Source organism: Neopsephotus bourkii, unplaced genomic scaffold, assembly GCF_033783945.1.
Source record: "Neopsephotus bourkii isolate Nb327-2 ecotype Australia unplaced genomic scaffold, CSIRO-AGI_Nbou_v1 NB_257, whole genome shotgun sequence".
NCBI lineage: Eukaryota > Metazoa > Chordata > Aves > Psittaciformes > Psittacidae > Neopsephotus > Neopsephotus bourkii.
In genome coordinates, this window is record NW_026900766.1 from 403,419 (window position 1) to 430,781 (window position 27,363).

At 36.3% G+C, this 27,363-nt stretch overlaps 1 protein-coding gene across 1 annotated transcript in view; it reads right to left on the reverse strand.

Moving 5' to 3' along the window:
• Positions 1–8,428: 8,428 nt before the first annotated feature.
• The window catches only part of ZNF804B (zinc finger protein 804B), a 226,343-nt gene continuing 207,408 nt past the window's right edge, over positions 8,429–27,363 (reverse strand). The window contains exons 3-4 of the mRNA XM_061346065.1: positions 16,879–17,009; positions 8,429–14,260 (exon numbers count right to left, since the gene is read on the reverse strand). Of these exons, the coding sequence (XP_061202049.1) occupies positions 10,573–14,260; positions 16,879–17,009 (3,819 nt within the window). The 3' untranslated portion in view covers positions 8,429–10,572. The remainder of the gene's footprint in view (positions 14,261–16,878; positions 17,010–27,363) is intronic.

Below are 27,363 nucleotides of genomic sequence, written 5' to 3' on the forward strand. Positions count from 1 at the left end.
AGATCCCCTCTTTTTTTAGGCCTATAATTTTCTTTCTGTGATTATCATTTTATCCGCTCTTGTTACTACGGATTTTTTTTGGACTTGCAGGAAGGATAGTTCCATATATTTTTTTAACAAAACATTTTAGAATGTTCCATTGCTACATCTTTCATTCATTTCTAGCAACTGAAGTTGATAAAAACCAGACACTACCAAATATTTATGTGACGTACACAATACTAATGACTGAGCCCTTAATACCAGCTAATAGCAAACTATCACTGAAAGTCAACCAATTTGATGATGAGAAAAGTATCTCTGTCTGCATGGGGAGAAAGAAGAAAAATGCAAAAATTAAAAGCAAGAAATTAATCTGGTACTTTGTACAAACACATGTAAGGACTTAATTGAATTATCATTTGAGCAGAGCAAGTAACATGAAGCAACTAACCTATTTAAATTTAGCTTTTTTCATTTCATAATTTGGTCATGAGCTGCTTAAATGTATACTTGAAATAGTATATTATTCACAAAATATTTTGGTGAATAATTCTAGCCAACTCTTGTAAAGCACTAGAACTAAACCTACCCGTATTTGAAATGTCAGCCTTCTTTTGACTTCAGTCAGGGAAGGCATTTAATAGGCAAATCTTTATAAATAGCTGAAAGTAAAGGTCTGTTGTGATTTCCATCTTCCTTTCTTATTCTGCTCCTTAAGCAGGAGTAGCATGATGAATTGGCTTAGCTGTAGTGATTCCAGTTTTGAGTTTCAAAAATTTCCAGATGCCCAAAACATAGCGATACATATCTTACACTGCTGATCTATTTTGAACTCTAAAATGTAGCTCAAGCTGACACGTAGGCACATCCTAAGCTCAGCTGGGAGAGGTAAGCACCTAGCAAGAGTGATTCTTGATGATCGCAAGGAAAGTGGGATGAGCCCACTGTAAAGGCTCTTCAGTATACAGGGAATACAGGAAGGAGTAGACATCTACATTTTATGCAGTGCCATTTAGATGGGAGGATTTTTGTGTGCTGTATATAATAACGGGTTGATCTTGTGTCATTTCCATAACCCAGAGAGCATTCATTAACAGGTCTACTAACAAGATGTGCCATGTGAGTACTGGGGTGTACCTATCACACAGGGGAGGCAAAAGTGTGCCTTGGCTTCTGGTCTGGAAAACTCTAAGCACTGAATTATGAAGACAGAGGGAAGCAGACACAAATACTGTGCACAGTGGCACAGGTATCCATGTATCACTGAGCTTCTGGAGCCCACCAGTCTTGCTGAGCAAGCTTATGAGAAGTCAGTGGTACATAATCAGAACATAAAGTCAAACCAGCATTTGACTCACTGTTAAATTTCTCCACAAGTACTGAAGGCTTAGACATCAAAACTGTTCAGCAGGAGTGTTACATGGTGAATTTATTCCTGGATTTGTGAAGGCCAAAGAAATTCTAGGGAAAAGTTGAAATGTTTTTCTAACAGGAGATGACAGACAGGACTGTGATATGATTTTCATGCAGCACTTTAAGTTTTCCAGGCTGCCAAGGAAGCTTTCTCAGTCTGAACCAGTCTGATCATGCTGATCGTGTCTCTATCCACTAGGAGTATCTAAAGACAGTTTTTTTGAGAAATCCTTGAAAAATCTTTAAAATGACCTTAAGTTACAAGTTAACCTATGTATTCTAACTAAAGGTCACAAAACCTTTCAAATGTATTGCTTATAATGGGAATTCAGTGGCTAAATCTCTCTGCTGTGCTGTGAAAATACACCCTTATCAATAATTATTTCTCTGCTTCCAACTGCAGATGAGTGACCTTAGCATCAGAACATTTTTAACCTAAGTATTTATTGAATTAGCAACAAGGGAAAATATCATATGGTTCTCAGTGTTCATTTTACAAGGTTTGCCATCATCATGGTGGTCCAGTCGTGCAGAGGGAAAGGAGTTCTACTGCACAGGTGACAGGAATTTTACAGCATGATTAAAGTGTTTATATAATTTACAATTCTAGAAGGAGTTTCAGGTTAGCATTAATATATATTTGTAGTACCAAGACATGCTGAGAATTTCTAGCTCGTTTTTTATTAAGGAGACACTTTCAAATTTAAATTCGTAGTAGCTTGGCTTGGTTTGGGTGTGCCCCCCTTCCCTTCTCCCAGATACATGTGCTGATTCTGAGCCATAAAAAGTGCACAGTGCCTTGAAATGCCTTATCAGCAGGCATATATAGATTTCAACAGTGTTCTTTCTAGTAATTGTATGAAGAACATATCTAGCACGTTAGATAGGAGACTGTTTACTGATGCTCTGCAATGTATTTTCCTTATCATCCTCCATGGGTATCTGGTCCACCAATGGAGAGGAACTTGTCCTGTGAAACTGCTGCCTCAGCTACCCCAAATATTCTTCTACAGGGAATCTGATAATTCATCCCTCATAACAGTGCTCCTGCAAAGGCATTCTTCTGCCTTAGGTTAACTCCATCAGGAAGAATGAGGCAAAGATCTCTTTTGAAAGATGCCACAATTTCTTGGGACACTGATGAATTAAATAGATCATCAAATATAATTAACATTATTTTCCTAAATTATTATTTGCATTTTTTCATTTCCTGCTTATTTCCTAGAAAAAAATGTTGCTGTTAACTCTCTAGAAAAAATGCTAATGCTCTAAACATTAACATTTTTTCTACTTAACAGATTTTAAATTCATCATTTGGATTACATATCACCAAGCATACAAGTTTCCTGAGATTCAAATGGAACTGTGACTCATTTCCCCTGTTTGTAAATCCAAATGAACCAACTGCATCAGACTGAAGTGTTTCATGCTGTTTGCTTACACTTGCTCAAAACTACTCCATAACCTTCAGTTTCAGATGTCCCCAATCTGGGAATGAGCAGATCACATCAAGCAGTGTAAGGACTGACTGAAATATCTGTGTATCTCTGTATCCTTTTTGAAACACTTGTACAGTTATTCAGTATTTTTCATCACTATATGACCCTGTTTGTCTTAACAATTGACTGGGAGAAGATGTGGAAAAAAAAATAATTATTTTTGCAAAATTTATAGCCTATCATGAGTGAAAAATCCCACTAGGAATTTTTTTCTTAATTTTATTGTCATCAGTAATTACAGCTGCTCATCTGAGGTTTTATTTAAGTTTGCAGATCTCTCTAGCTTTAGCAGTCATGTGTCTAAGCTTTCCCTGGTGTTCTCTGCACCCTCTGGAATTAAAATACCCTTTTTTCCAGGTGTCACAAATCTGACATTGCTCTTCAGACTTTGCCATGCCCTGTCATTTACTTTTGTCATTTACAAGCAGCCCTTTGTGCCCATTTGCTTCCTCTTGCTGTTCCACTTCAGCACCCTCACCAGCCTTCCTCATCTGAGAATCTCTCTTGTGAAAAGCTAGTGGGGGCTGGCAATACTGAGATGAAAGACAAAATTATTTTCAACTCATAAGCACTGGTCATAACCCACAATAAGATTCTTTATTATATGTGAACCTGACCCATATTATTTCCAATAAAAATCATATAAGAACTGCTTATCTAACAAGTTATTTAAGAAAAATAAAACCAGGAGATTTAGCCTTTGAAAAAACAGTCACAGAACCAAGAGAGGGAGACTTCTGGGGGAAAGCTTGTTGCTAAGGATTAAACCTATAATATGCCAGCAGTAGATACCAGTACTGTAATTAGAGATTATATTAATAACAGCATTAAGTTATTTAAGTCACAGAGACCTTTCAAGAAATTACTAGTAAACTAAAAAGTACACCAAGGATCATCTTATTTAATTGTCAGTGTTTTATTAACAGTTTCTCAAGCATCTTAGGGAAAGAGAAATATAGTCCTGAAAACTCTCCTGTGTACTTAAGGTATAGGTTGCATGCTGCAGATAAGACAGAAAAAATCCAGACCTGTGTGAGCAGGAAATTTGTCCCAGTTGATAAGTAGCAGCTTAAATACCATGTGGAGTTAACTCTTCTCTTAATATGCTATGTTCTTCAAATTTGGATATCTGTCCCTGGATCTGGCTGCCTTTATATGGAACCTAAGTTAATAGGATCAGCATTTAAGTAGAAGAGAGTAGTTGCCATCTCCTCCACTTTCAAACCTGCAGGTGCTCCAGCCTCTGGAGAAAGCAAACTCATACAAAACCAGAGTGTACTCTCAAGAAGACTGGAATCTTTTCAGAGAAATCTGGGCATAAGCAGGAGCATGCATTTCTAGTGTTTTCACCTGCTCTGATGAAGGTAGGACTTTCCACTTCATAACAATGTGGACAGATAACGGAGAAGCATTTCCTCAGCAACTTACACCTTGTTAAGTATGAGGGACTGGGGGAAAAAAAGACTGTTTCAGGAACTCTGCAGCATTTCAACCGGAAGATATGCAACAATTGATTAAAGATATTTCCTACCTGTACATCTTTCCTCAAGACATGATTTACATGCAGAATTCTATGTCAAGGGTATAAGTTTCTATTAGATGCAATTGTGTATCCTTAAGAAGACACACCCAACACACACACACACACACATAACTAGCTCTTAAATTCAATATGGTTTCTCGCTAGGGTCAGCAGAAAACAGCCCATAAATTAATTGCAAGAAAGAAGAAAACAAATTATAATTCAACAATTCAATACAGAACATATTGCTTTATATAGAAATAGTTGGATTCTAGCTGTCTGAGACTAATTGGTTCATTCCATTCACAATGATTTATGTATTAATGTTTCTGATTTGCAGACATACACAGCACAGAAAACTTTCATATATAAAATTGATAAACACATTTAATTTATTGATTTGAAAATGACAAATTTATTTGGTCTAAAAAGTTTATTGCTTTGTAACAATGAAATATTGATTTTTGTGTGAAATATAAATTCTAGATGTGCACTTAAGTAGAGGCAGCAGAACTGCTTACACTGCTTGGTGGAAGTCTATCAAGCTTTTCAACCTTATCTTTATTATGAGGGGTTTATAGCTAGGTCATAAAAAATGAGTTTGGGCTGAGTCTTCTTTTTAAGACAATCATGTATCTACTGTTTGACATCTCAGCCAGGAGCACTTTTAAGCACATTCACAGAACAGATTGGTCGCAGTTAGGCAGTAGGTGTTTAGAATAAATAGCCATTACTGTAACTGTAGATTTATTTTGGTCTATAATTTCTGCAATTGGCTATTTCCTTCTTCTTTTTTTTTATTAAAAAAATAATGTGTTTATAGAAGTATAATAAAATGTATTTTAAAAGTGCTGCCTGCTTTATAGACATGCAAAGTGTTGACTTGAGGCTTGATGGTTCTGAAGACAGAGTATTTCCATGACTCGAAATGTTAATGAGTTAATTCCCTTCAGCGCTGGGACAGAGAAACATTCAAGCATATCACAATGGTGTATTCCAAAAGTCTCTCCATCTGGTGATAAGAGACATTTCAAGGCCGGTAAAACATTTGTTTTTCATTCTCAGTGAAGTAACAGTCCTAAATGTAGGTTTGGCCTGAACAGATAAATTGTGGTATAGCAAAAAAGTAAAAAAATAAAAATAAATCAATCAACTTAGGCACAACTATTAAACATATCCAGGATTCAAGATTTAAGAAAGGGTAATTAGAAGCTGGCTTTACCAGGAATAGGGAGATGTGGACAATTTCATATCTTCACATATGACATCCTAGTTGAAACAGTATCACATCGGTTTTTCAACTGCAAACAGGTGACATCTGATCAAAATTGGAAAGCCACTGTAGTTAAGAGTTAATAATATTGCTATTAATTCTCAGGGAATTTCCTTCAGACACACCACACTTTTTATTTAAGTCTGTCCAATTCTGAATTTTGTTTTTATTATGAAGCAACTTGATGAAGAAACACAATTGAATGGAATTAGATACACAGTGTAATTTATGTCTCTGTTGATTTGCTGTGATTTCAAGATTTTATAAAATGCCTGAGTCATGAGATATCACTGAGGGGTAGATTAATTTGGTTCTAGAGACTGGCCAGGGTATTTTCAGTTATGAAGATAGACCCAAAAGAGTATGACCGCAGTCACATCACACCTCAAAATACAGGGTTTTATCTATTACATGCACCCATGCAGACACTTGTTTTTACATTTCTTCAGTCTTTGTGCTTATCCAGACACATGAAACTTCTGAAACTGTCTACTGATGCTTATAACTAGCTTTATAGTTACTATTAGTAGAGCAGCTGGTACTGCCTGGAACCTCCAAAGCTGAGTACCTGCCCAAAGCCTAGTGTCAGAAAGCTTACAATATAAATGAAAGACAGCAAAGGATACAATAAACAAACTGGAAAATTACAAAGTGAAAGGGAAAACACGGGATGAAGAGAAGCTTATAATGACTAAGGTAAGTGCTACAGAAAAGTTAAAAACTGAACAAATAATACATTTGTGAATCTTACTGCTAGCTTCTTTACCAAAGGACATTCTACACAAATATTAGGAATTGTAGCTCAGAGACATTATTCGGGGAACATGACAAGTGAGTTATAAATATAATTCTGAACTGACTAGTGCACAAAAATATCCAGGAGGATGTTGATACATTCAAAGTACTTGCAAAAAACACATAGATAGTATAATTTTTTTAAGGAATATTTATTTTCAGTTCCATTTTAACAACCCACTTTTTAACACATACTAAAATCTTTAGGAAACATTCTAAGAAATTTCAGGATTATAGCCACAGGGATGAATTAAATGCATCTCAGTTCTGCAGATTAAAATACAGAATATCTCTGCATCATTCTGCATTTTATTATGTTAATGCCTTTTGGTATGCTTTGCGTTAAAAATACATGACTGACACTTTTTATACCAGTAACCCTTTTTATTGAAAAAAGAAAATATTGCAATAAGCTACATTCCCAGGAATTCCTTGAATAACCTAAAAAAAAAGCCGTGTTGCATGTACAATAGTGCAATTCACTTAGCTACTGTATAATATAAAACACTTTATACAGAGAATACAAAACAAAATTACTAGTTTACATATTATACTAGCCAGAGTATTATCCAGTTTAAAATATAAACTTAACACTTTTTAAATCAATCTGGTCAAATGGTATTTTTATGCAAATATGCACAACAAATATATATGTTAAATGTATTCCAGAAATGCCTCAGTTAAAAAGAAAATAAAAAATTATTATTGTATAACTCAGGAAACTTTTATTATTGTAATTTTACAGTGTGGGTGATGTGTTTTTTGGATTATGTATCAAGAATATACAATCAAGGTAAAATACGTTATTAACTTGGTGTGTATATATCACTGCCACCGGGATACTGTAACTCTTTAAAAAATTTGTCTAAATAAAATCAAAATTGTAGCACGGCTCCACACATCAGGCTCAGTTATGCTTTTAGTAAAAATAATAATGCATATTTGAAGTACTGATGAAAAACAAATATGGCAGCAATTAGAGCAAATACATCATTTCAGCTGTGCTGATAACTTCACTACATTTCTCTATGAAAATCCTTCTTGTGTACTCAGGATAATATTGGACATCCTTTTTGTTGGCTGTCAATGACTGCTGTCTTGCTATTGTGCTGTTTCTGTTCCTTCTTAATCCATATTTTTTTTACATTAATAGTTCTTAGAATCCTAATTTCCATTGTTCCAAGAATTAAATTTAATTTTATTGTATATTCAGTTGCCTTACCAGATCATCCTTGTTGGCATTATACATGATGAATGGACAACCTACAATTTGGTTCCTTCCTTGAATCCCGTTGTGTTGTGCATACATTAAGGGAAACATATATAAATATAATCCATAAAATATCGGTATAGTAGGATATTGTCAAGTTTCAGTTGGTCAGGTTTCTTGCTATAGGGATTGCCTGTAATAAGCAGGGATAGAAAATGTGTGTGTATACATTAAAGATGAGATCAGACTGTCATTTCTTCTGTTCCACCTTTTTATCTCATTGTTATTTATGTAGGATTCAAATGAACTAATACATACAAGAAGAACAGCTTTTATTAGTTTTTTTTTCTTGAATAGGGTTGGAACTGGGCTGGGATTTAAAAGTTTGTAGGGCTGGGAACATATCTTTTAGGCTGGTATTAGCCCTGAACTGGTGTTGATGGCTGTGCAGCTTAGCCTCTTCTAGGGGACAGGTTGACCTGCTCCTTTAAAATGTCCAATTCAGAGTGTTTCTACAGATTTATAACTAATGTTTCCAAGTGGTTCACTGAGTGAGTGAACTCTATCTGAGCAAGCAAGTACTAATTTTCAAAGGTGTTAAGTCATATTCAGTGAAATATGTCTGATTCTCAGAAAATAAAGTTTCAGAAATATAGAAAGATGTAAATGCAGATCTAATTTGGGGAAGATCTTCAGCCAAAAATGAAAGGAAGAGTTTTAAAGCTGTGTAAATATTTAACATCTTTCCCAAAGAAAATTCCTTTTTTACAAAAAGTTATTGTCCTGAAGTAATAATTTCAATTAAAGAAGTTCCCTACAATTTAAATGATAAATTTATTTATATAATTATATAAGAAGGTAATAATTATATTAGAAAAATAAAGGTAAGTCACTCCAAAATGGCATGAATACATTTTATTAGCAAAAGTAATAAATTGGCTGGGAATCCAACCAAGAGATATTTGATGGTGCTGGTTTCATCAGGTTTTTTTAATACAAAAATGTTTTGCTTCTGCTCAGTCTCCAAATTCTTTTCCTAACAGCTTTCATTTGATGCCTAAAATGTTAAGTATTCAAAGAGACATTAACTTTCCAAACACAAAACAAGCAGTCACAACTTCTAAAGCCTCTTGAGAAGTCTGGCACAATACCAGTTTCTGCTGAAGCAGCTGCTTTTAGAAATTAAAACGATTCAGTTTTATTGCCATGGATCAATCTAATTTGATTAAAACTAAGTTAGAAAACTGGTCCTAAGTTGCATTTTTAATACTCAACTTGGCTGCAGTTAGATTTTCTGTTTCTTTGCATAGCCAAATATAATGGAATAAAATCCTCCAAAAGTTTTTTAATGTATTTTATTTCAATTCTGAAAGATACATTATTAATTGTGCACTACATTATTGCAAATGGAATGATTTCAAATGTTTCTAATCCAAACAAACAGGTACTGTCTGTCAGACACTTCATTGTCCAATTATATTGAAAAGCATGCCTGCAGTCTAACCACAATTATAAACTTAATTTCATGCTAAATATCCCATGTTGAGTTAGAAACATTATAAAAATAGTCAAAATGTGCCATTCAAAGAGATGCTGAAGCCCTGACCTATTTCCGAATACACAGTTATTACTAGCACTTTCAAACACGCATTGCCCTGAAGGTTGGCTACATGCATTCAAACACTGCAGAATCAGAACTTCAGTTTGTATGATAAGGGTTTAGGAAGCCATGCGATTACCTTGACATATTTGTTTAGATTCAAAATACATTGAAATGCTGAGAACTGTGACATGGTTTTCTATGAGACTTGACCTTAAGAGCCAGTTTCTGCTCAGAATTTTCTTCTGCATTTTTATGAATATCAACATGATTTTATAGGACCAGCCAATTGATTATGTTGTTTGTGAAAGGGATGAAACATATTTACACATTTTTTTGGCAAGACTCTTCCACACATCAGAGCTCTGTTTGGTACAAAAGAAGTGTTGCAGGCTTGGCCAAGGATGTCTGAAGTTCAAAACCAGCCCTAGCTGCTTGGCCGCTCTGGGCTGCTGCAGCCTACCCATGATATACCCTATGCTACAGCCACAGCCATGCAGTGCTAAAAAACTTGGCTTCATCCCCTCCTTTCCCTTGCCTTCTTGGATGCTTTGCTCAGTGAGAAAAGTAGCTGCCTGCTTGTGCCAGCAGAGTGCCCTGCACTAAGGGAACTTTTCTGTTGTGTACCTGTGGCCAGACTACAGTCCCTTTACACGGTGCAAGCAACATATCCCAGGGATAAAATCATTAAAGTATCTTTGAGATACTGTTGTGACCCTCTTCTTCCAGTGTTAACAAGGCACCCCTCATTCAGAGGCTCCCTGTTGTTTTGGGCCTAGGAGACAGAACCGGGGACTTGTGGTCCCAGACACCTCTTTTGCTCAGACTGAAATACCTTAACTACACCAGGTACTATGCACTTGCGTATACACACTCAGAAAAGCAAACATTTGAGGTAAGTCAAGATTATCCTACCTTAAACTGAGCTACTTTAAATCACTCGTTGGTGTTGATAGTCTTGGTCCTGTTGTGTCTGGGTGCTGCAGTCCCATTCCTACTGAAAGTCACAGACTTCACACCTCTCTCCAAACCTTCTGTAGAACGACACTAGCTGGACCCTGTCCTCCTATCATAAAAGGCTTTAAACCAGCTTTTTCTCAGTGATACAAGAACAAAATCAACATTCATATGCTGTCAGCCAGAATGTGGACTTCAAAATATTTGTCATTGTGCTCTCAGCAAAACAACACATTTTCCCTCTAATGTGATTGAACACTGAAGAATTCATTTTATTTTGGGTTTGGAGCCATGTTGTGATCATAACTATCATCAGTTGGGCTAGTTTAAATAGCTAGAAATGCTGAAAACTTCTTTTATTGTAGGTAACAGTTGGGTCTGGCTAGAGCACGAATAGTGATGGGGCTCTTGCCCTTGGCATAATGGCTGGACTAAGGGATTTGGATGTATAACAGGTGTGGTTGCATTCAGATGTGGTGTAAATAAGGCTGGGATATATGCAGTGTGTGACAGTGTTGGAAAGGTCAGTGGGGAAGGGTGGAGGGGCGTTGTGGAGACCAAGTGCAATGATGGGTGTCCTGTCAGCAAAGCAGGGTGGGCGGGAATGAGGGCTGGTGCTAGCGGGGAAAGTGATATGGGAGTGAAATGTGCCTGAGAGAGTGGATGAAGGTGTGCCAGAGAGAGATGGCCACTGTGGGGATGCATAGATGCTGAGACAGCAAAGCGTTGCAGCAGTGTGTGGTGGATGGTGGTGACAGTGGCTTGCTGTTGAACAGGGAGGGCAGGAACTGCTGGTGTTGCAGAGAAGGCAGCTGGTCCTGGGGCAGGCAAAACTTTCAGGTGTTTTGCTAGAAGCTGTTTCTGCATATGCTGCTGGGCTTGCAGCTGCAGTAACCTGTATTTGTCAACTTCCTCTGGTGAAAAGGTGATAGGCTGCTGCATTAAAGGAGGGGAGATGGATTTACTGTACACTTCAAGGTCATTTACTGTGTCATCATACTTCTGCATAGCATTGTCACAATGAGAGTCTGAACCACCTTCTGCCTCATTCGAGTCCATGTTTACATCACGTAGTTCTTTGGTCTCTGTTGAATTAGCAACAACAGAGTATCTATTAGAGGAAAAAGCACCAGGGAAATCATTTGGTACTGGGTCACAGCTTTGTATAAAGGGTTGCGCTTCACTAATGAAGAGATTGGATTGTTCCTTTATTGCTGTGTTCCTTTTTATGCTTGAGCTCTTATAGCCTGTTCCTATTTGAATGATGTCTTTAAAAAGACAATGATCATAATCAGTGCCTGTTGAAAGAGCAACATTAGTTATCTCTGACCCTTCAAAATTGTTTTTCTTCACACTGGTTTCCAACGAACAGATTTCATTATGCCCCATGACATTTTCACCTATGCTTAGCAGTTTCTCTGGCAAAGGTAACATTGCAATGTCATCTACTGATGATGAAAACTGAAGAGCAAAGTGACTTTGTGAGTGATCCTTTAATTCTACCCCACAAGTGTTTGAAAATCTTTCTGAGTCATGCATTTGTTCCTGGGTTTTTTTGGACTGCACTCTTTCCAAAAGCAACTTGGCCGTCAGTGACTTTCTTTTTCCACATATGTCTTTTGCCAGGATTTCAGAAGAGCAGGCAGCAAAGTTTTTTGACTGACTATTCTCATTCAGAGATTCGTAATGTGAAGTTTCAGCTTTTCCAAGTTCAGTGTTAGAACCTCCTTCTGTACCCTCTTTTGTTTTGTTGTCACAGTTGTCAGTCTCTTTAGGGAAGGATCCTGAACTGCTGCCTCTTAATATTCTGCTACTAGATGATCTTTCACTGCTTCTGGAATCTCTGGTGGAACAACTTTTGGAGTTATGGTAGCTTCTACTTCTACTATGCACTTTGCCAAAATGCCTGTGTCTACATATGCTGTGTTTAGATCTGTCTCTGTGTTGTAAAACTTTACGTCTTGAACATTTTTGATGCTTAATTGTACCCCTCTGTGCACAGTTTCTAGTCCTGTGACTTCTACTACAACAAAGATAATCCTTGTCTGTATCATCAGAAGTGAAAATACACTTGTGCTTTCTGTGTTTACATTTGTGCCTTTCAGCTGTCTTGCTTTTTCCTTTGCAACAAAAAAGTGAATTATTTCTGTTGTGATTGCTTGATACGGGACTCCTGTAGCTCACGCAGCTACTCGTACTGGTAACTGAAGTGTCAGTATAGCTGGAATGTTTGTCGGAGGAGGACTTTGGAGGAGATAGGAATCTCCAGCATCTTGTATAACCTTCACATCCTTCAATTTCTGAATACCTGCTGTTTGAACTGGATTTATAACTAAGGAAACTTCCACTAGAGTCTTTTCCACTGTCACTTATGTCACTGCTACAGCTGGCCACATCTTGGATGGATCTGCAGTCATTTTGGCTTTCACATTTTGCTTCAGAATAAATTAAATGATGTTTTGCAGCTTTAGACTTTTTAATCCTAGACATAAAAGCAGAAAAAGAAATGCTTTCATTTCTAATGTTCTGTTTTTTTCTTTCACAGCAATGAAAATGATGCTTTAAAGGTCTCCTCAGTGGTGTTGTATGAGGACATTTTTCTGTCACATACTCCTTTTGTGAGACATCAAGGTAAGCAGGCACTTTGGGTACATTTTCGTTCAAATAATCTGCAATGCGTTTTTGACCATTTTCATCCGTTTCTTTCCCTATGTCTGACTCAGCTTTTTGCTTGGCCTTTCTTAAGTTTAGGGAACCTTTCATCTTCTTTGGTTTCAACAACTGATTATCTTGTTCATTTGACATTTGCGTGTGTTTTATTAAACCTGAGGCTTCATTTTCATCTGCAGTCTTATTTATAGAGTGCTCTTCACAGCTTGCTTTGTTTATTTCATGCTGTTTACCATCTCTGTGATTTAAAGAGAGTCTGAAATCAAAATACAATGGATTACAGCCATATGAAATACAAGGCTCAGTTTTTGTAAACAAAAGTAATTCTGTGGGCCACTGCAGAGAAGTAGAGCCATCTTTGCTCACTACACGGAGGAAAGGCAATGCTTGAGGCTTAACCTCTGTAGCCATGGTCTCCTCTGGAAACATTTCCATATTCCCATTTGTGGTTTCTGACCTTTCTAAAGATCTTTCTCTTTTTATCACTCCAGGACAGTCATTAATGTTGCTTGTGCATGCCAGCTCAGGTGCTGGCTGTTGTGGGAGCTCAGGTAACTGGTCAGGTAGGTGGGCATTGCTGTGCTTGTAGGTGTTTGGCTGTGTACAAAAATTGCTAGCTTGGCATGAAGGTGAAATGAAAGTTTCTAACAATTGCTCAGACTCATTCCATTTGCTTTCTTTCTCTGCCTCTCTAAGTGAACCAGAAAACTCCAAATTTGAAAGCTGTATTTTACTTTTGGAAAATGAAGAGTGAGCACTGACCTTTTCTTCTAATTCTCTATCACTATTTTCATCATTTTCCTTTAACATTTTAAGTTTTGCAGCTACATGACTTGATGTACTGTTATCCAAATCCATTTGGTCTTGTGTAATAGGTGACCCTATATCCAAGCTTGCTTTCACATCCTCCTCTGAAAATGTGCCTGAAAGGCAGCTCTCAAGAGCTTGCTTTGTTTTATGGTTGAGGGATTCACTACAATCATTTCCTTCTTCAGAGTTCTCACTGAAGACTGATGCTGAGGACTCGAGCTTCAAAGGGACTTTTTTAGAGAATGAGAAGGACACTCCTGCCCTTTGAGAAGTGTTGGTGCTGTCTGGGAACAGTTGAGGGACCCGGTTCCCAAATGCATGCTGTCTTTCAGTAGGGGACTGGTGCCTGCTTATGACAAGCTGCTGTTTCTCTATTACACTGCTGGAGAAACCATGTCCCTCACTCATGGCCATTCTTTGAGTACTGGTTGTGAACTTGCTGCCCTTGCACAGGAAAATGCTATCTGGTGATTGTTGCTTTTCCATTACTAATCGGGGGGCTTTAAGCAAAGATCCACTCCCAGTGACGCTGTAAGAGAGTAAATAAATAATAAATAAAGCTGTATTAATTAACCAAGTTAAGACAGAACTCACATTTGCTATTACCTGTCTAGTAAAGAAGTGGGTTGTTTGCACTGTTTCAGGGGAAAACTATGTTTCTAAAGTTTCTAAAGGGTAAATGTGCAGTCTAGGCACAAGCTTGGGCTTTTATATGGACAACACAGTTTTTTCATACTGGAAATCATATGATTTGAAGTCAGCACCTGCAGAATCTTTTTCAGAGTTATGCCCATGTTTTGCAGAATAAAAAATATTGTCTTCACTGTGAATTTATATCAAGGAGAAGCTTGTGTAAGTCTTGGTTTTCTGAGAGGCCGCTGCAAAGGAAATCAGGCTTTGATCAAAATGAGACTTTTCTACCTGGAGCATCTGCAGAGTCAAACAGTTAAACATCCGTCTTGCTTGGGAGGTGGGGTATGTATGATTTTTTAAAGAGTAGATACTTATTTTATCTTTATGTTATTCCAAAATAAATGTTTTTGTGAAATATTCAAAGATATAGTACGCTAAAACTGTTACCAAACATTGGTGGAAAAAGGACATTGGTGGATTTCCATCAATATTAATGACAACTTCAGTGCTCTCATTATCAATCATTATTTAACTTACTTTGCCGTATTTTCTCTTTCTGTATTCTACTTCCACCAATTACAGTTTTCCTCTTCCCCAGAGTCTCAGATTTTAAATCTGTGCATTTGTTTTCTTGTAGTTTTTCTTTTTTTAATCGACCTGAGAAGGCCTTAACAAACATAGTAAACCACTGATTTCTTGCAATAGATACTGAACTGAGATTGGAATGACTGCTGCCATTTTAAATTAGAGGTAAGATACATACAGCTACCATACAAATGTTATTCCAAGTAATATTTTAAACATGCATTTCATTAGACCAATTATATTCATTTGCTATAAATTCAGTTCTACTGTACACTTCCATGAAAAAAATTTGGAACCACCTTCAGTAAAGAATTTAATTAAAAATTAGAAAATAGTTTAATTAGATGTAAGTAAATTATGACAGCCAGCGTCTGCATAACAGCTATCTATAAATAGGCTAGAGTGTTTTAAAATGCTGTAAAAATGCATTGATCTTCAGCAGTAGGAACAACATAAAGGCTCCCTAGAGCAGGGTCAACTTGGAGTATGAGAATATATATACATTTCTGAGAGTATATTTGGATTTGCCACATGTTTTGCTTCAGGAGATAAAAATTCAACCCTATTTCTACATAAGAAGAAATTATCTCTTTGAGAAGGCTCTTTGAAAAAATATCATTTTCAAAGTTTCCTTGGAACAGGAAAACAAAGCTGCATCTTCAGTTTTTCTGTGCATGAGATTAACAATAGTTTTGTTGTCCAATTATTAACCTTTTTTAAGAAACTGTTGGAACTTGAGACACAGTACTTGGGGATAATCACAACTGTGTATGTAAGTGTAGACTTTTGCTTAGAAAGGCTGAATTTCTTTCTTTTCCCAGCAACTGGGAATGCTACCCTTCCACTAAAATCATGGTTTTCAGCCACCTCTGAACATATTAGTCATTACGAAGGGAAATAGCAAGAACTGTCTTTCCAGGCACTTTGTAAAGAATTTGGACTCCTGGCTCTTTCTAAAAGCAAACCTGTTTTTTCCTCCCCATCTCACTCTGGATTTCCTATTATCACTGACCTTATTGGTCTAGCCGAGACTACATCTTCAAGTGTGTGGGCATAAAGGCATTTTCCCACAGGCAGTTACATTTCTTTCAGTGAATTTATATGAAAATGGAGTTGTAACCATTAAAGTGACACATTAGCACTAAAGTGTTATATTTCAGTAGATTACTCAAATGCAATTACATAGGCTAAAATGAATGTATAATAAACTCTGAATGTTATTATTTCCAGGGTACAGAAAGCTTGATATGAATTTCAAAGGATGCCAGTTTAATTATCTACTTAACTCATTACAGTCATAGATTAACCTAAATAATTGGTATAGTGGCAATCTATTCTAGTGAAGCATTCAGCATCATTAAACCAAGGAGATTTTTCAAATGTACAGGTTTGTTAGTGCAAACTTGGTACTGTATCTAGATATTTATCAATAGAGCAAACAATATTGGATAAACTTAACTCAGTTAATTACTTGGTTTTTATTCATATGATGATACTTCCATTACTCTACAGAGATAATGTGAGAATAATATCAGTATACTAAAAGTAGTGAAAATTATTCACAAACTAAATACAGATGCTCAAAAAAGGTGTTTTTCCTCTCCTGTTCTCTTGCTATCAAATGAGAAAACAGCTATACTAATCTATTCAGGTCAGTTGAGCAAGGTAAAATAGTGATATTATAAAAACATCTTCACTCAGTTCAGAAGAGAGGAGAATAACTAGCTACAGGAGAGAAAAACACAAACCTTCAAACAGCAAGTAAGTAATTCAGGGCTTTCAATTTTATGGTTTACAGAGCAGGAACATTTGGAGTTGAGGACAGCTGAAAACAGGTTACAGTATACACAATCTCCATACATTACACAGTGCGGAAGTAAAAATATGGAAATTTCTTCTGGGACTGGGAATGTAAATAAAAATACTTGCCATTCTGACTGCTTCCGTAACTCTGCAAGCTGGTGGAGCCGTTTGAGTGCTTTTTCCTGTTTCTTCTCATCTTTCCATGACTTTGAAGCCACATTTCGAGCAAATTCCCTTTGTTTTAAATCTTTCAGCCTCTGTGTGGAAAGAATAAAAAGAGGGGATTAAATATGTGCACAGCAGATGCATTTCCTCTTACTCAATATATTTGCTTTTGGTGAAGTTAGTACGTAAATGGAGAGTAAAATATACTTAAAATGCTATCATCCTAAGAAGAGATTGAAAATGTTATTTTTGCCTAACAAAACAACATGATTGGGCCGTTGTTATTGAGCTGATACATATGATGAATGATAGCTGTTCAGTCTCTTATGAATACACAAATCTTTGTTGTGTACAAATACATATACAAAATTAGACTCCATTTAATGTAGTCAAAATTTTCGTATTTAACACAATCAGTTGGAATTAAATCTATAGGCATTATACTGGCATAAAGCTGAGCTCACATTTGTAATATATTTTATAGGTCTCTATACTTGCACATGTATGCATGGATGTTTGTGTGCTTCTATGTAGGTTTTGTAGCTTTTCAAGATTTATTATTTTTTTTTTCCCCGAAGGAGAAAACTACTCTCTGAAACATTTGATCAGGAAACTCTTTCATGGTTATTTTCACAATATCTTTTTACCTCCTAGAATAATGTCTAGAAATCAGGTAGTTCCTGTTGAAGGAAGCAAAATTCTTTGCCTTTATTACACTTTTGTATTACCTGGGTTTGCACTGCTGATTATATATGGAAAAGTGAAGGAGAAGATGACACAAATCAAAAAGTGTCAAAAACATCCTCTGCAAAAAAAAAAAAAAAAAAAGTGGGGTTAACCTTGCCTTTATGTTCACTGCAATCTCTGGGAGTTAGTAGATCATGTCCAACCCTACAACTTCTCTGTTCAGGTCAATGCTTCCATGCTCCGTGGCAGAAATGCCTTCCTCCCTTTACCATCCCTCCAGTGCAGTGGTGTTTGGGAATTCAGGTTTACAAGCCAGAACGAAGCTCTGGTGCATTCAGAACAGACAAAGTTCTCTTTAAAGCTCTTAGGGTTTGGTTCCTTCAAAAGAAGTGGTTGATCCACTACAACTTTAGTCTTATCCCATTTTCCTGCCCCTTACATGCCCTCCCTCTCTGTTGACTTGCCCCTTTCAAGGCCTGTCATGTAGTGCTCCATTCCCTCAACCTCATTCCCTGCAGTTTACAGTAAAATGGATGAATATGTAAGAAAATGTCACTTTTTGGTCTAAGCAAGGAGCTTTTAAAATAATACATTCAGGCCAAAGCTGTAAATGAAATCAAATAAACTTCCCAGAATGAACCCTCGCTTTCTGTCACTTAAATAATATTTACAAGAGCGTAGAGGTATTCAAGCACTAAAGATCCTATCCTCCATAGAAAAACATAGGTAGTCTTGAGTCTTATTAACATCTTCAATGTGAAGAAAGGGCAAAGAAACACATTTGAGAAATGTCCTTTACTGCCGCTTGCTATGTTTTAGCTGTCACTGTGAGCTGTTCAGTATTGTACATAAAGCACTCATGAGGAAAAACAGAAACAGTTTCTAACTGTCAAGGAAACAAAGAGCAGTGTGAAAGCTAGTACTATGGAGTGTAGGTACTGCAAAATAATGCCATTTCACTTCTTTGACAGTTAGGATGATAATCAACAAAGCAAATGGACCGACACTAGGAATAGAAGTTCTAGCAGTATTTTTTGCTCTCTAATGGCATACAGCATGTGTCAAGGTAGTAGAGAAAAGAATAAAGAAAAAAGTAGGAAAGCATAGCGGAGGACTCATCAACTGGAGATGAGGTCCAAGAAATCAAAAGCATCTGCAGTCTGAGCAGAGAAACGGCTCTCCCTGCACGTCACCTCATCAGAACAGAAAAAGCTTCCCTGCCAGAGCTCCAGTTAGGAATTGTAATGAAATTTGTCAGCTATGTTGGATAGACCATAGGACTGACTGCTGAACCTGCAAAGCCATGGTTTTCTTCACTAATAACCTGTGCCAGACTCCTGACAGGCACACACATATTTTCTGCAGGTGGTGCACAACAGCATGCAACTGAGCAGGTACCTGAATGACAACCCTAAGCTCAGGAGGTGTGCCTGGAAATTAATATTGCTTAACATGGCAATTGGATTTTTCATGTAATTAGGTACTTAACTGGGCATCTAAATACAGGCATGTGTAATAAATTATTATTTATTTAATAGAAATCTTGTGTTCTGCCCTTCACCTGCTACAAATATAACTGCCATGGAGTTATATTCTATTTCTTTGACTCGTGTTCCGTTCTTTATCTGATTTCTGTGCACATGTACATGTGGACATTGCCATATCTAAAAGTAACCCATCTCGTTTTTAGAAACACCCACATAGAATATTAAAAGACTATTAAAAAAAAATTTAAATATTCACTGCATGGAAAGATTTACTTATACAACCAGGTCTGACTCATGCCGGCTTCTCTGTATAAGACCCACTCAAAAACTGCTGAATGTATTCTATTCTCCTGAACTCTGGTATGAATCACTAGGAGATCCAAATGAATTAATAGAGCTGCATCTTCACTACCTACGTTTGCTAGATATCAGTGGTCAAATACTTGTACTTTAGCGATTTGTGCCCATTCTTTTTTTTTTTTTTTTTTTGTTTGGCTTGTTTGTTTTTGGTGGGTTTCTTTCATTTATTATTTTATTTTGGCCAATATTTTCTTTTCACTGACCTATGATAACCTCTAGCATACTCACTGCTGTCTGCATTTGCAGTACTGAGATTACTTTCTCTTCAGACTTAAGATCCTGATTTCTATTTCTCGCTCTGCAGGTGAACATTTCTTTGGATTGTTATCCTTATGATCAAATTTAGATGCTTATAGTAGTTGCTTAGGTTTTCTTTACAGTCACCAGAAAGAAATAAGCACTTTTAGAGAACTAATCACCTCTTCTTATAGCATCTGTATAAAACAAGAGAGGTAAAGTGAGATGTAAATGTACCTCCTTCTTTTCATTGTGTACAGAGGGTATTAAAAGTGGCTATCTATCTTAATTATTAAGGGCATGGTTTTTTAAGAAAATAACATAGCTAGCAGCTGAAGTAGCTCTACACTATTGCACACAGCACGGGCAACAAAGAGGAGCTGGAAGTTGCCATGCTGCTAGAAAGCTAAGACCTAGTTGTCATTACTGAAACTTGATGGGATAAATCCTAAGACTGGAGTACAGCTATCAATGGCTACAGGCTGTTCAAAAGGGATGGATGAGGAAGGAAAGGTGAAGTTGCCCTCTGTATCAAGAGACTGAGAGAGTAAGAAGAGCTGTCTCTGAAGAATAGCCGCCAAGAAGGTTGAAAGCATATGGGTAAGAATTAGAGACCAAAGCAACCAAAGGAAACTTGTGGTCATCCGATCAAGGGGAGACTGCTGATGAAGCCTTCTTACTCCAGGTACAGGAGGCAGCGTGCTTGCAGGCTCTTCTCCTGCTAGGGAACTTCAACCTCTCTGATGTCTGCTGGGAAAGTAGCACAGTGAGCTGGAATGCATTGAGGATAACATCTCATGCCAGCTATAGACTTCTCTCTATAGATCTAACAGAGGTTCTTAACTACATCAGATGCTAGGGTAAAGAACTGTTGCTGCAAGAACACTGAAAAACAAATATTCTTATTCACAGTAGTGTAACTTCATCAATGTAAATAGACAGGAGTAACTGCATCAATGTAAATAGACAGAAGCTTGGGGAAAAATGCTAATTTTCTATGCATTAAGTTAGAAAATGGCAGGCTAGTATGAATTAAATGATTTTTTTCCAATTACATTTAGATTTTTTATTCCAGAATTTCATTCACAATTCATCCTCCAAAATATCCATCATTCTGTAATGCATTGCAGCCCCAGGCAAAAATGTAGTAGACATCTCTGCTTTCTTGGGTATATGTCTCCTGTCATATTTAGAGAGCCTTCTCTGAGTTTAAGTCCATGAAATAATGTGAGTGTTTGAGTGCCCGAGTGGCTTTACAGATTGATTTCCACTTTGCTGAAAAGCTCCTTAATTAAGTTCTAAACAAATTCACCACAGAAGGGTTAAATGAGGAAAAAAAGGAATATAAATTTCAGTAATCATTCTCTTGTCTGTAACCCTAACATTGGAACCAAGTACATTATTTTCAAAACTGATTCATACTGCAAACCATCAAATGAGAATGATAGTTACTAGAAAACGTAATTAGACTTCATGTTGAAAGCTTATGGCATTAGCTCTCTAAGTGAAAGGGAGGAAACAACAGGGAAGGAATTCATTTTTACTATGGTAAATAAAATCCTAAAAGTAATTCGGAAAGGCTGTTATATAAAGGATTTAAGCATGAGATAGGAAGCTCAAAAAGTAGCTGATAAATTTTAATTTCATTCATATATAAATAGCTAGAGATCACTTTCAAGTGTGTGATAGTAATAATTTTTTGCAGCAGCTTATATTATAGTCAATCTTAACAGATTCAATATTCTAAGTGGGACTGAATGGGAAGACAGAAAGAAAATATGCTGGTATGACTGGGTTAGGGAATGAGATGATAGCAGGAGAAGGCAGAAGTCAGTTTTCAGACATGCCTTAGAGAATCCATCAGTGAATGAGGTGTTGATTACAGATTCAACCAGAAGAATAAAGTACAGGTAGCTCTTTGGAGGGCTTATTTACACGTTTTCATTGAAATTCCTCTAAGGCTGTATAGAAAGATAGTCTGATCTACTGCAATGGGTCTTCATGCCAGAAAGCCTCATAACCTACTAGTGCTTACCTGTGTCTTTTCTGTGGGAGCTTCTTACTTTTCAACCAGTTCTGCAAGTATTCCTGCTAATTAAACTGATTTCATCAATTGCTGGATGCAAGTACATCTATTTGTGCTCATTATAATCCCTGAAGTTAAAACAGATGGGTTTCATGGGGGCCATTTCCATATAAGAGAGGACAGAACAAACACTGTGTCTCGTATGAAGGCTATTCGTGGATCCAGCATATGCTCCACCTGACCATCCATGTTTATATCAGTTCCAATGAACTTATTGCCATATGCTCCAGCAAGCTTGCTGTACACTGTAAAATGTCATTAGACATACCTAGTGCCAATTTGGAATACAGAGTAACTTGCCTAGGAAAAGCAAAACATTTGAATGATAAGAAATTTGGGTCAGGGACTATATTTTCACTGCATATCCATATATTACCTTGCTCATTGGGCTGTTTGGCTCTATTTCTTCGCCAGAGGAAAAAAACCAAAATCTCATACATTTTATTTCTTTTTCCTCTTAATTTAAAAAGCTTAAAGGGAAGAAACTGGTATTACAAACCCTGTGCAAAACTGGCTCCTTTCCAAATTTTCAGTACTTCTCGTAATCTTATTTAAAAAATATTTAAGCCTTTTCTACATCTTTTAGAAACTTGTGGCACCACTTTGTTTTTCTTTGTTTTAACTGTAGTGAGTGGAATACAAAAGCACCTAAATTTTAAGGAAAAAAAAACCCCAGAGTCTGAATTATCCAAGAATTCAACAGGTGAGTTCAAAGTCTGGCATCAAACTTTCTCCAATGTGGTCATTAGACTTTCAGAGTAAGAAAAATAATAGTAGATATAATAATAATAGAGAGCGCTTCGCATAGACAGACTTCTTATGAAAAAGGTATCTCTACTATTATTTTACAAAAAAAAGAAATGAAGGCAGAAAATGGAGTGACTTCTGAAAAGAACAGGGAGGAGGCTGAATTAGTGCTAACAGATATATGTTTAATAACTACATCTAACTTTTTAAGCCCATTGAAACAAGAGGAAGGATGTGAGACATCTGAATTAAGCCTAAGTTTGATACATAATGTGGTGCAATCAGTTCATACTTGATAACTATGGTAGTTCTAAGGGAGCAATAAGGCATAAATGATAAACCTATTACAAACTATTGTGCTATGTCTATAGCTTTACATAAAGGAAAACTGAACCAGCAGACCATTACACAGTGACTTTGAAGTGCTGTGCCAGAGAACAAGTTCACCACTAAAAAGAGTAATTTTAATACGAACTTGAGATAAATATAGTGTTGATCATAGGTACCACTCACTGCACTTCAGATGAAAGGGCATAATCCGGCCAAATAGTGAAAAATAGTACATGCATGAAGGTTATTGAAGGCAGCTATAAGCAGAGCCTTGTTAAAAATCTCAAGGAAATAAAATATTGATTTTTTTTCCTAATAGTGTATAATGGCTATACATGAAAATAATCTTGAGTTGGTTTGGGTTAATTTTGTTTGTTTGTTTGTTGTTTTTTTTTATTTTTGGTTTTTTGGGGGGGGTGTGTTTTTTTTTTTATGTTGTTTTTATTCAGTCAAAACCAAAATATTATTTCTCTTAAAGTTGCTCAAATTAGACTAATCTCTTCTGGAGCAGAAGAGTTTAAGGTAACCAGGAATCCAGCAACAATACTATAATAAAATGCCTGCTTAAAGTAAAGGAGGGTTATGACATTTCCTTGCAGTTTTTGTCAATAAGAAAAGGCTACAAAAGACTTTTGTAATCACCTGATCATAACTTTTCAATAACACAAGACAAAGACATTCTGATTTGCTATGTTTTATCAGACAAATTAATAAAATCAAGTTAACTTTGGCAAGATCCATTTTAGATAAACCACATGAAACAAAATTACATTATCATTCTTTAATACTTTCTGGACTCCTGTATCAGTCATGCCAGTATTTTCCCTGGCACTAATATTAGGATGACAGATTTTATTGTTTTATTCTTTTAAATCTCAGCATGGCGTTATCTAGCCTGTAGCTTGATGCACCTTCCTCTGGTGATGAGACCTATTAAAAATCAGCATTAATAATCAGGAGAGTTTATGGCTATCTCTTTCCTAATAGTTAAATGTTGGTCTGATACAAAAATATTTAGATGATGTTATTTAATAACCTCAGCTATTGGTAGAGTGGTACTTCTCCATCGTCGTAAACTTAGATGTGACTAAATCAACTGGCTTTGCCCCAGGTACAGAACAGAAATCTGTGTTGAACAGTCCTGTTTACATCACTGCTAGCAAGTAATTCATTTCTATTTGGAGCAGATTCTTTATGTCCTCAATATACTTTCAGAAACCTTTTTGGCCTCATGTCTGACGACTACAGATTTTCCTTTTGCCCTTTTTACTTCCATCACTTTTTTTCTAATTTCTTCACTTCTGATTTATGATCTCTGCAGTCTGTTTTTCCTTTCTCTATTATAAATGTAAGCCACAGAGAATTGACTTTCCTTCTAAATGAGATTAGCTCCTTATAACCTATTTGGTCTTTTTCAGTTGTGGGATTTGGATTCTTAAACCATCTGCCAAGTGCTCTTTAAAATTTCCTAGGTCCTTCTCACTTCTTTCCATTTGAATTCCTCCTCCCAGTCTGCTTGGCAAGCTTATTCACCTTTATGAAACCAGATTTCTTATAGAAGTGTATGTTACAGTTTGTTATTTATACAAATATATGCAAATATTTGACTTTTTTAATTTCCTGTATGCCTGTGTTGATCATCATATTGCTAATAACATACAGATTAAAGATCGGCTTTTAAGAGACCCGTAACGTGGATGAAGTATTTTTATGTTATTCTTGACAAGAGGCAGGCCCATGGAGGCAGCAAATTCAAATGGATGATCTGTTAATTTTAATTTCTTTATGCATGGGACTGGAGTAGCAGTTTATGTTTCAGTCTGTGGTTTATTTATACAGTAGGAGATGAGCAGATGTCCCATTTTTTTCCAGGGTAATTCACTCCTGCAATAGCCTGGTTTAGGCTTTGATTATCAGAGACAATCTTCTGAAAACACATCTCAGTACATTTTACTGATTTAAAAAATGTTATTTGGATTATATGTTTTTTCTTTCATTAAATTATTTTCCAGATTTGTCTCACATTATTATTGTGTGGTCTCCTTTGACTTTAGTGTCCTTTCCTCCCTCTACGTGACTCATCCATTTCTTTTTCCAGTTCAGCACCATTTCCCTCTGAAATAAAAAAAGCAATAAGGTGCAAATTCAGTGTGTCATGGAAAAAGATGACCAACCTGTGCACAGTGAATGATATCCTAATTTTCCAGTTTATAAAGACAAAGATATTTTTGCCTATCTAGCACCCTTTTTATTGCCATGTGCTTAAAGTGTTATTTATTTGCAATTTGTTATTTGTATTTGGTCCCCTTAAATGTATCATATGGCAATCTGCAGTGCCTGAGCCTTTTACTAAGAGAGGGAGCTAAAGCAAGCACATGGTCAAGATGCGCAGTTCAGCCCACTGGTGTATAACGTAACACTGAGGTGCAACTTTGCACTCCAATTGTGATTCCATAATTTAAAATTCTGAATACCTTTCAAGAAACTGTTCCCTGGAAAGAGGGTCAAAATGTTTTGTTAGAGCAATCCCAACCTGCTTCTCTTATCCCCTTGTATTTTGTGGAGATATGGGAGGTACTTACCCATGCTCCAGACTATGTTTATATTCACTCTTATATCAAATGATACCATAAATACACATCTAATTTTTTTCATGTATACACGGACATTTTAATATTATAAAGCTGATCTAACACTCTCAGCTTCAGAATTATTTTATGTCACTTCTCAAATTCTTTACTGCCCCTTGACAAAAACAACCATTTAAGCAAGCTTTAGTCTAATGCTCCATTCCAGGAAACTTATTCCTGTAAAAATTGAAGTTGATCATTTATTTATATTGTGGGTTCTTAAAAGAAAAAAAAAGAAAGATTGTGAGTTTCTGTACTCAAACTGAATAACAATCCTCTTATAATATGCACTGACATAAATAAAATATGGTGATAATGACTTTATATTCTTTGGACTAGGGGACTTAATACTGTAAATTATTCTGGGGACAAGAATAAGTAGGGCAACTGGGTCATAAATTATCCTTTAGTTTTTTCAAGTTTTTCCAGGTATTATTTACTTTTAGAAAGGTTCTGCTTTTATAAAACATTGTGTTCATTCCCTAGAAATAACAGAAAATTGCTACAACAATTATAGTACCCTTCTCATGTACTCCATGTTCAGATTTATTAGGCTATGACTTGTTGCTTTGCATGTTTACAGGTCCAATTTATTATTATTTTCAAATTACAGAACAGAATCTTCATTTTCTTATTTAAGCAAGGAAAGGGACATTATGATGTGCTAAATTTCAAAATGGAAAGGACATCAGAATTTGACGTGGGCTTTTGAGAGCCACAATTATGTCAATGAATTGAATCTTTGGTGTAACCCAGATGCAAATGATATAAAAATGATGCAGAGCTCAGAAAAGTTGCTCATTAGGAGCTGTTAAGAAGACTGAATTTGCTTTGAAGTAAAGAATAAGATCACAGAATCACAATATGTTAGAGATTGGAAGGGACCTCAAAAGATCATCTAGTCCAATCCCCCTGCTGGAGCAGGAACACCTAGATAAGGTTACACAGGAACGTGTCCAGGCGGGTTTTGAATGTCCAGAGAAGGAGACTCCACAACCTCCCTGGGCAGCCTGTTCCAGTGTTCTGTCACCCTCACTGAGAAGAAGTTTCTTCTCAAGTTTAAGTGGAACCTCTTGTGTTCCAGTTTGTACCCATTGCCCCTTGTCCTATCATTGTTTGCCACTGAGAAGAGCCTGACTCCAGCCTCATGACATTCCCCCTTTATATATTTATATACACTAATAAGGTCACCCCTGACATTAATCTGAATATTCTGTTTTCCTTTTAAAAAGTGAAAATTACATGGTAATTTTTTAGGTAATATCTTTGCATACAAATATTGTTAATTATGTGATTTAATAAATTGTATTGTTTTACCCCTAAACATGCAATTATGCTACCAAGTAATTTCTCAACTTATTATGATTTGATATTCACACAACCAGATGATTATCTAAGTCTGAAGATTCAGAGTAGGTTCAGAACATAAGCAATAATCACATCTGCTAGAAATGATTTAGTATCTTGCCAAATCTCATATATCCTAAGTGGAATGTGACTGAGCTTGCACTTTTAAACATCAGTATTTAAGTGTCTGTTTTGAAGGAAGCACTGCTAAGAATTCATCAAGGTGCTAAGGGCTAAAAACAAGCAGAGAAACACTTTACTGCAAGCATAAAGCATCCTACTTCCAAGGGGTTCCTGCCGATTTCTCTAGGCTTGTACACTTCTTTAATGAACCAGAATTTGTGGTTTGCAGGAAATTTTGACATTTGGATTGTTTTAGTTTTTAGTCTTACTGGGAGAATCAAAATTTTGAAAACTTGGTAAATAAATAAAATTTCAAGTGCTTCAAAGAGACTTCATGTCAATGCATCTAATCAGCAATGAAACATAGTGCCTTAAAGTTACAATTTGCACGGTTTCTTTATCTCAAGAATAT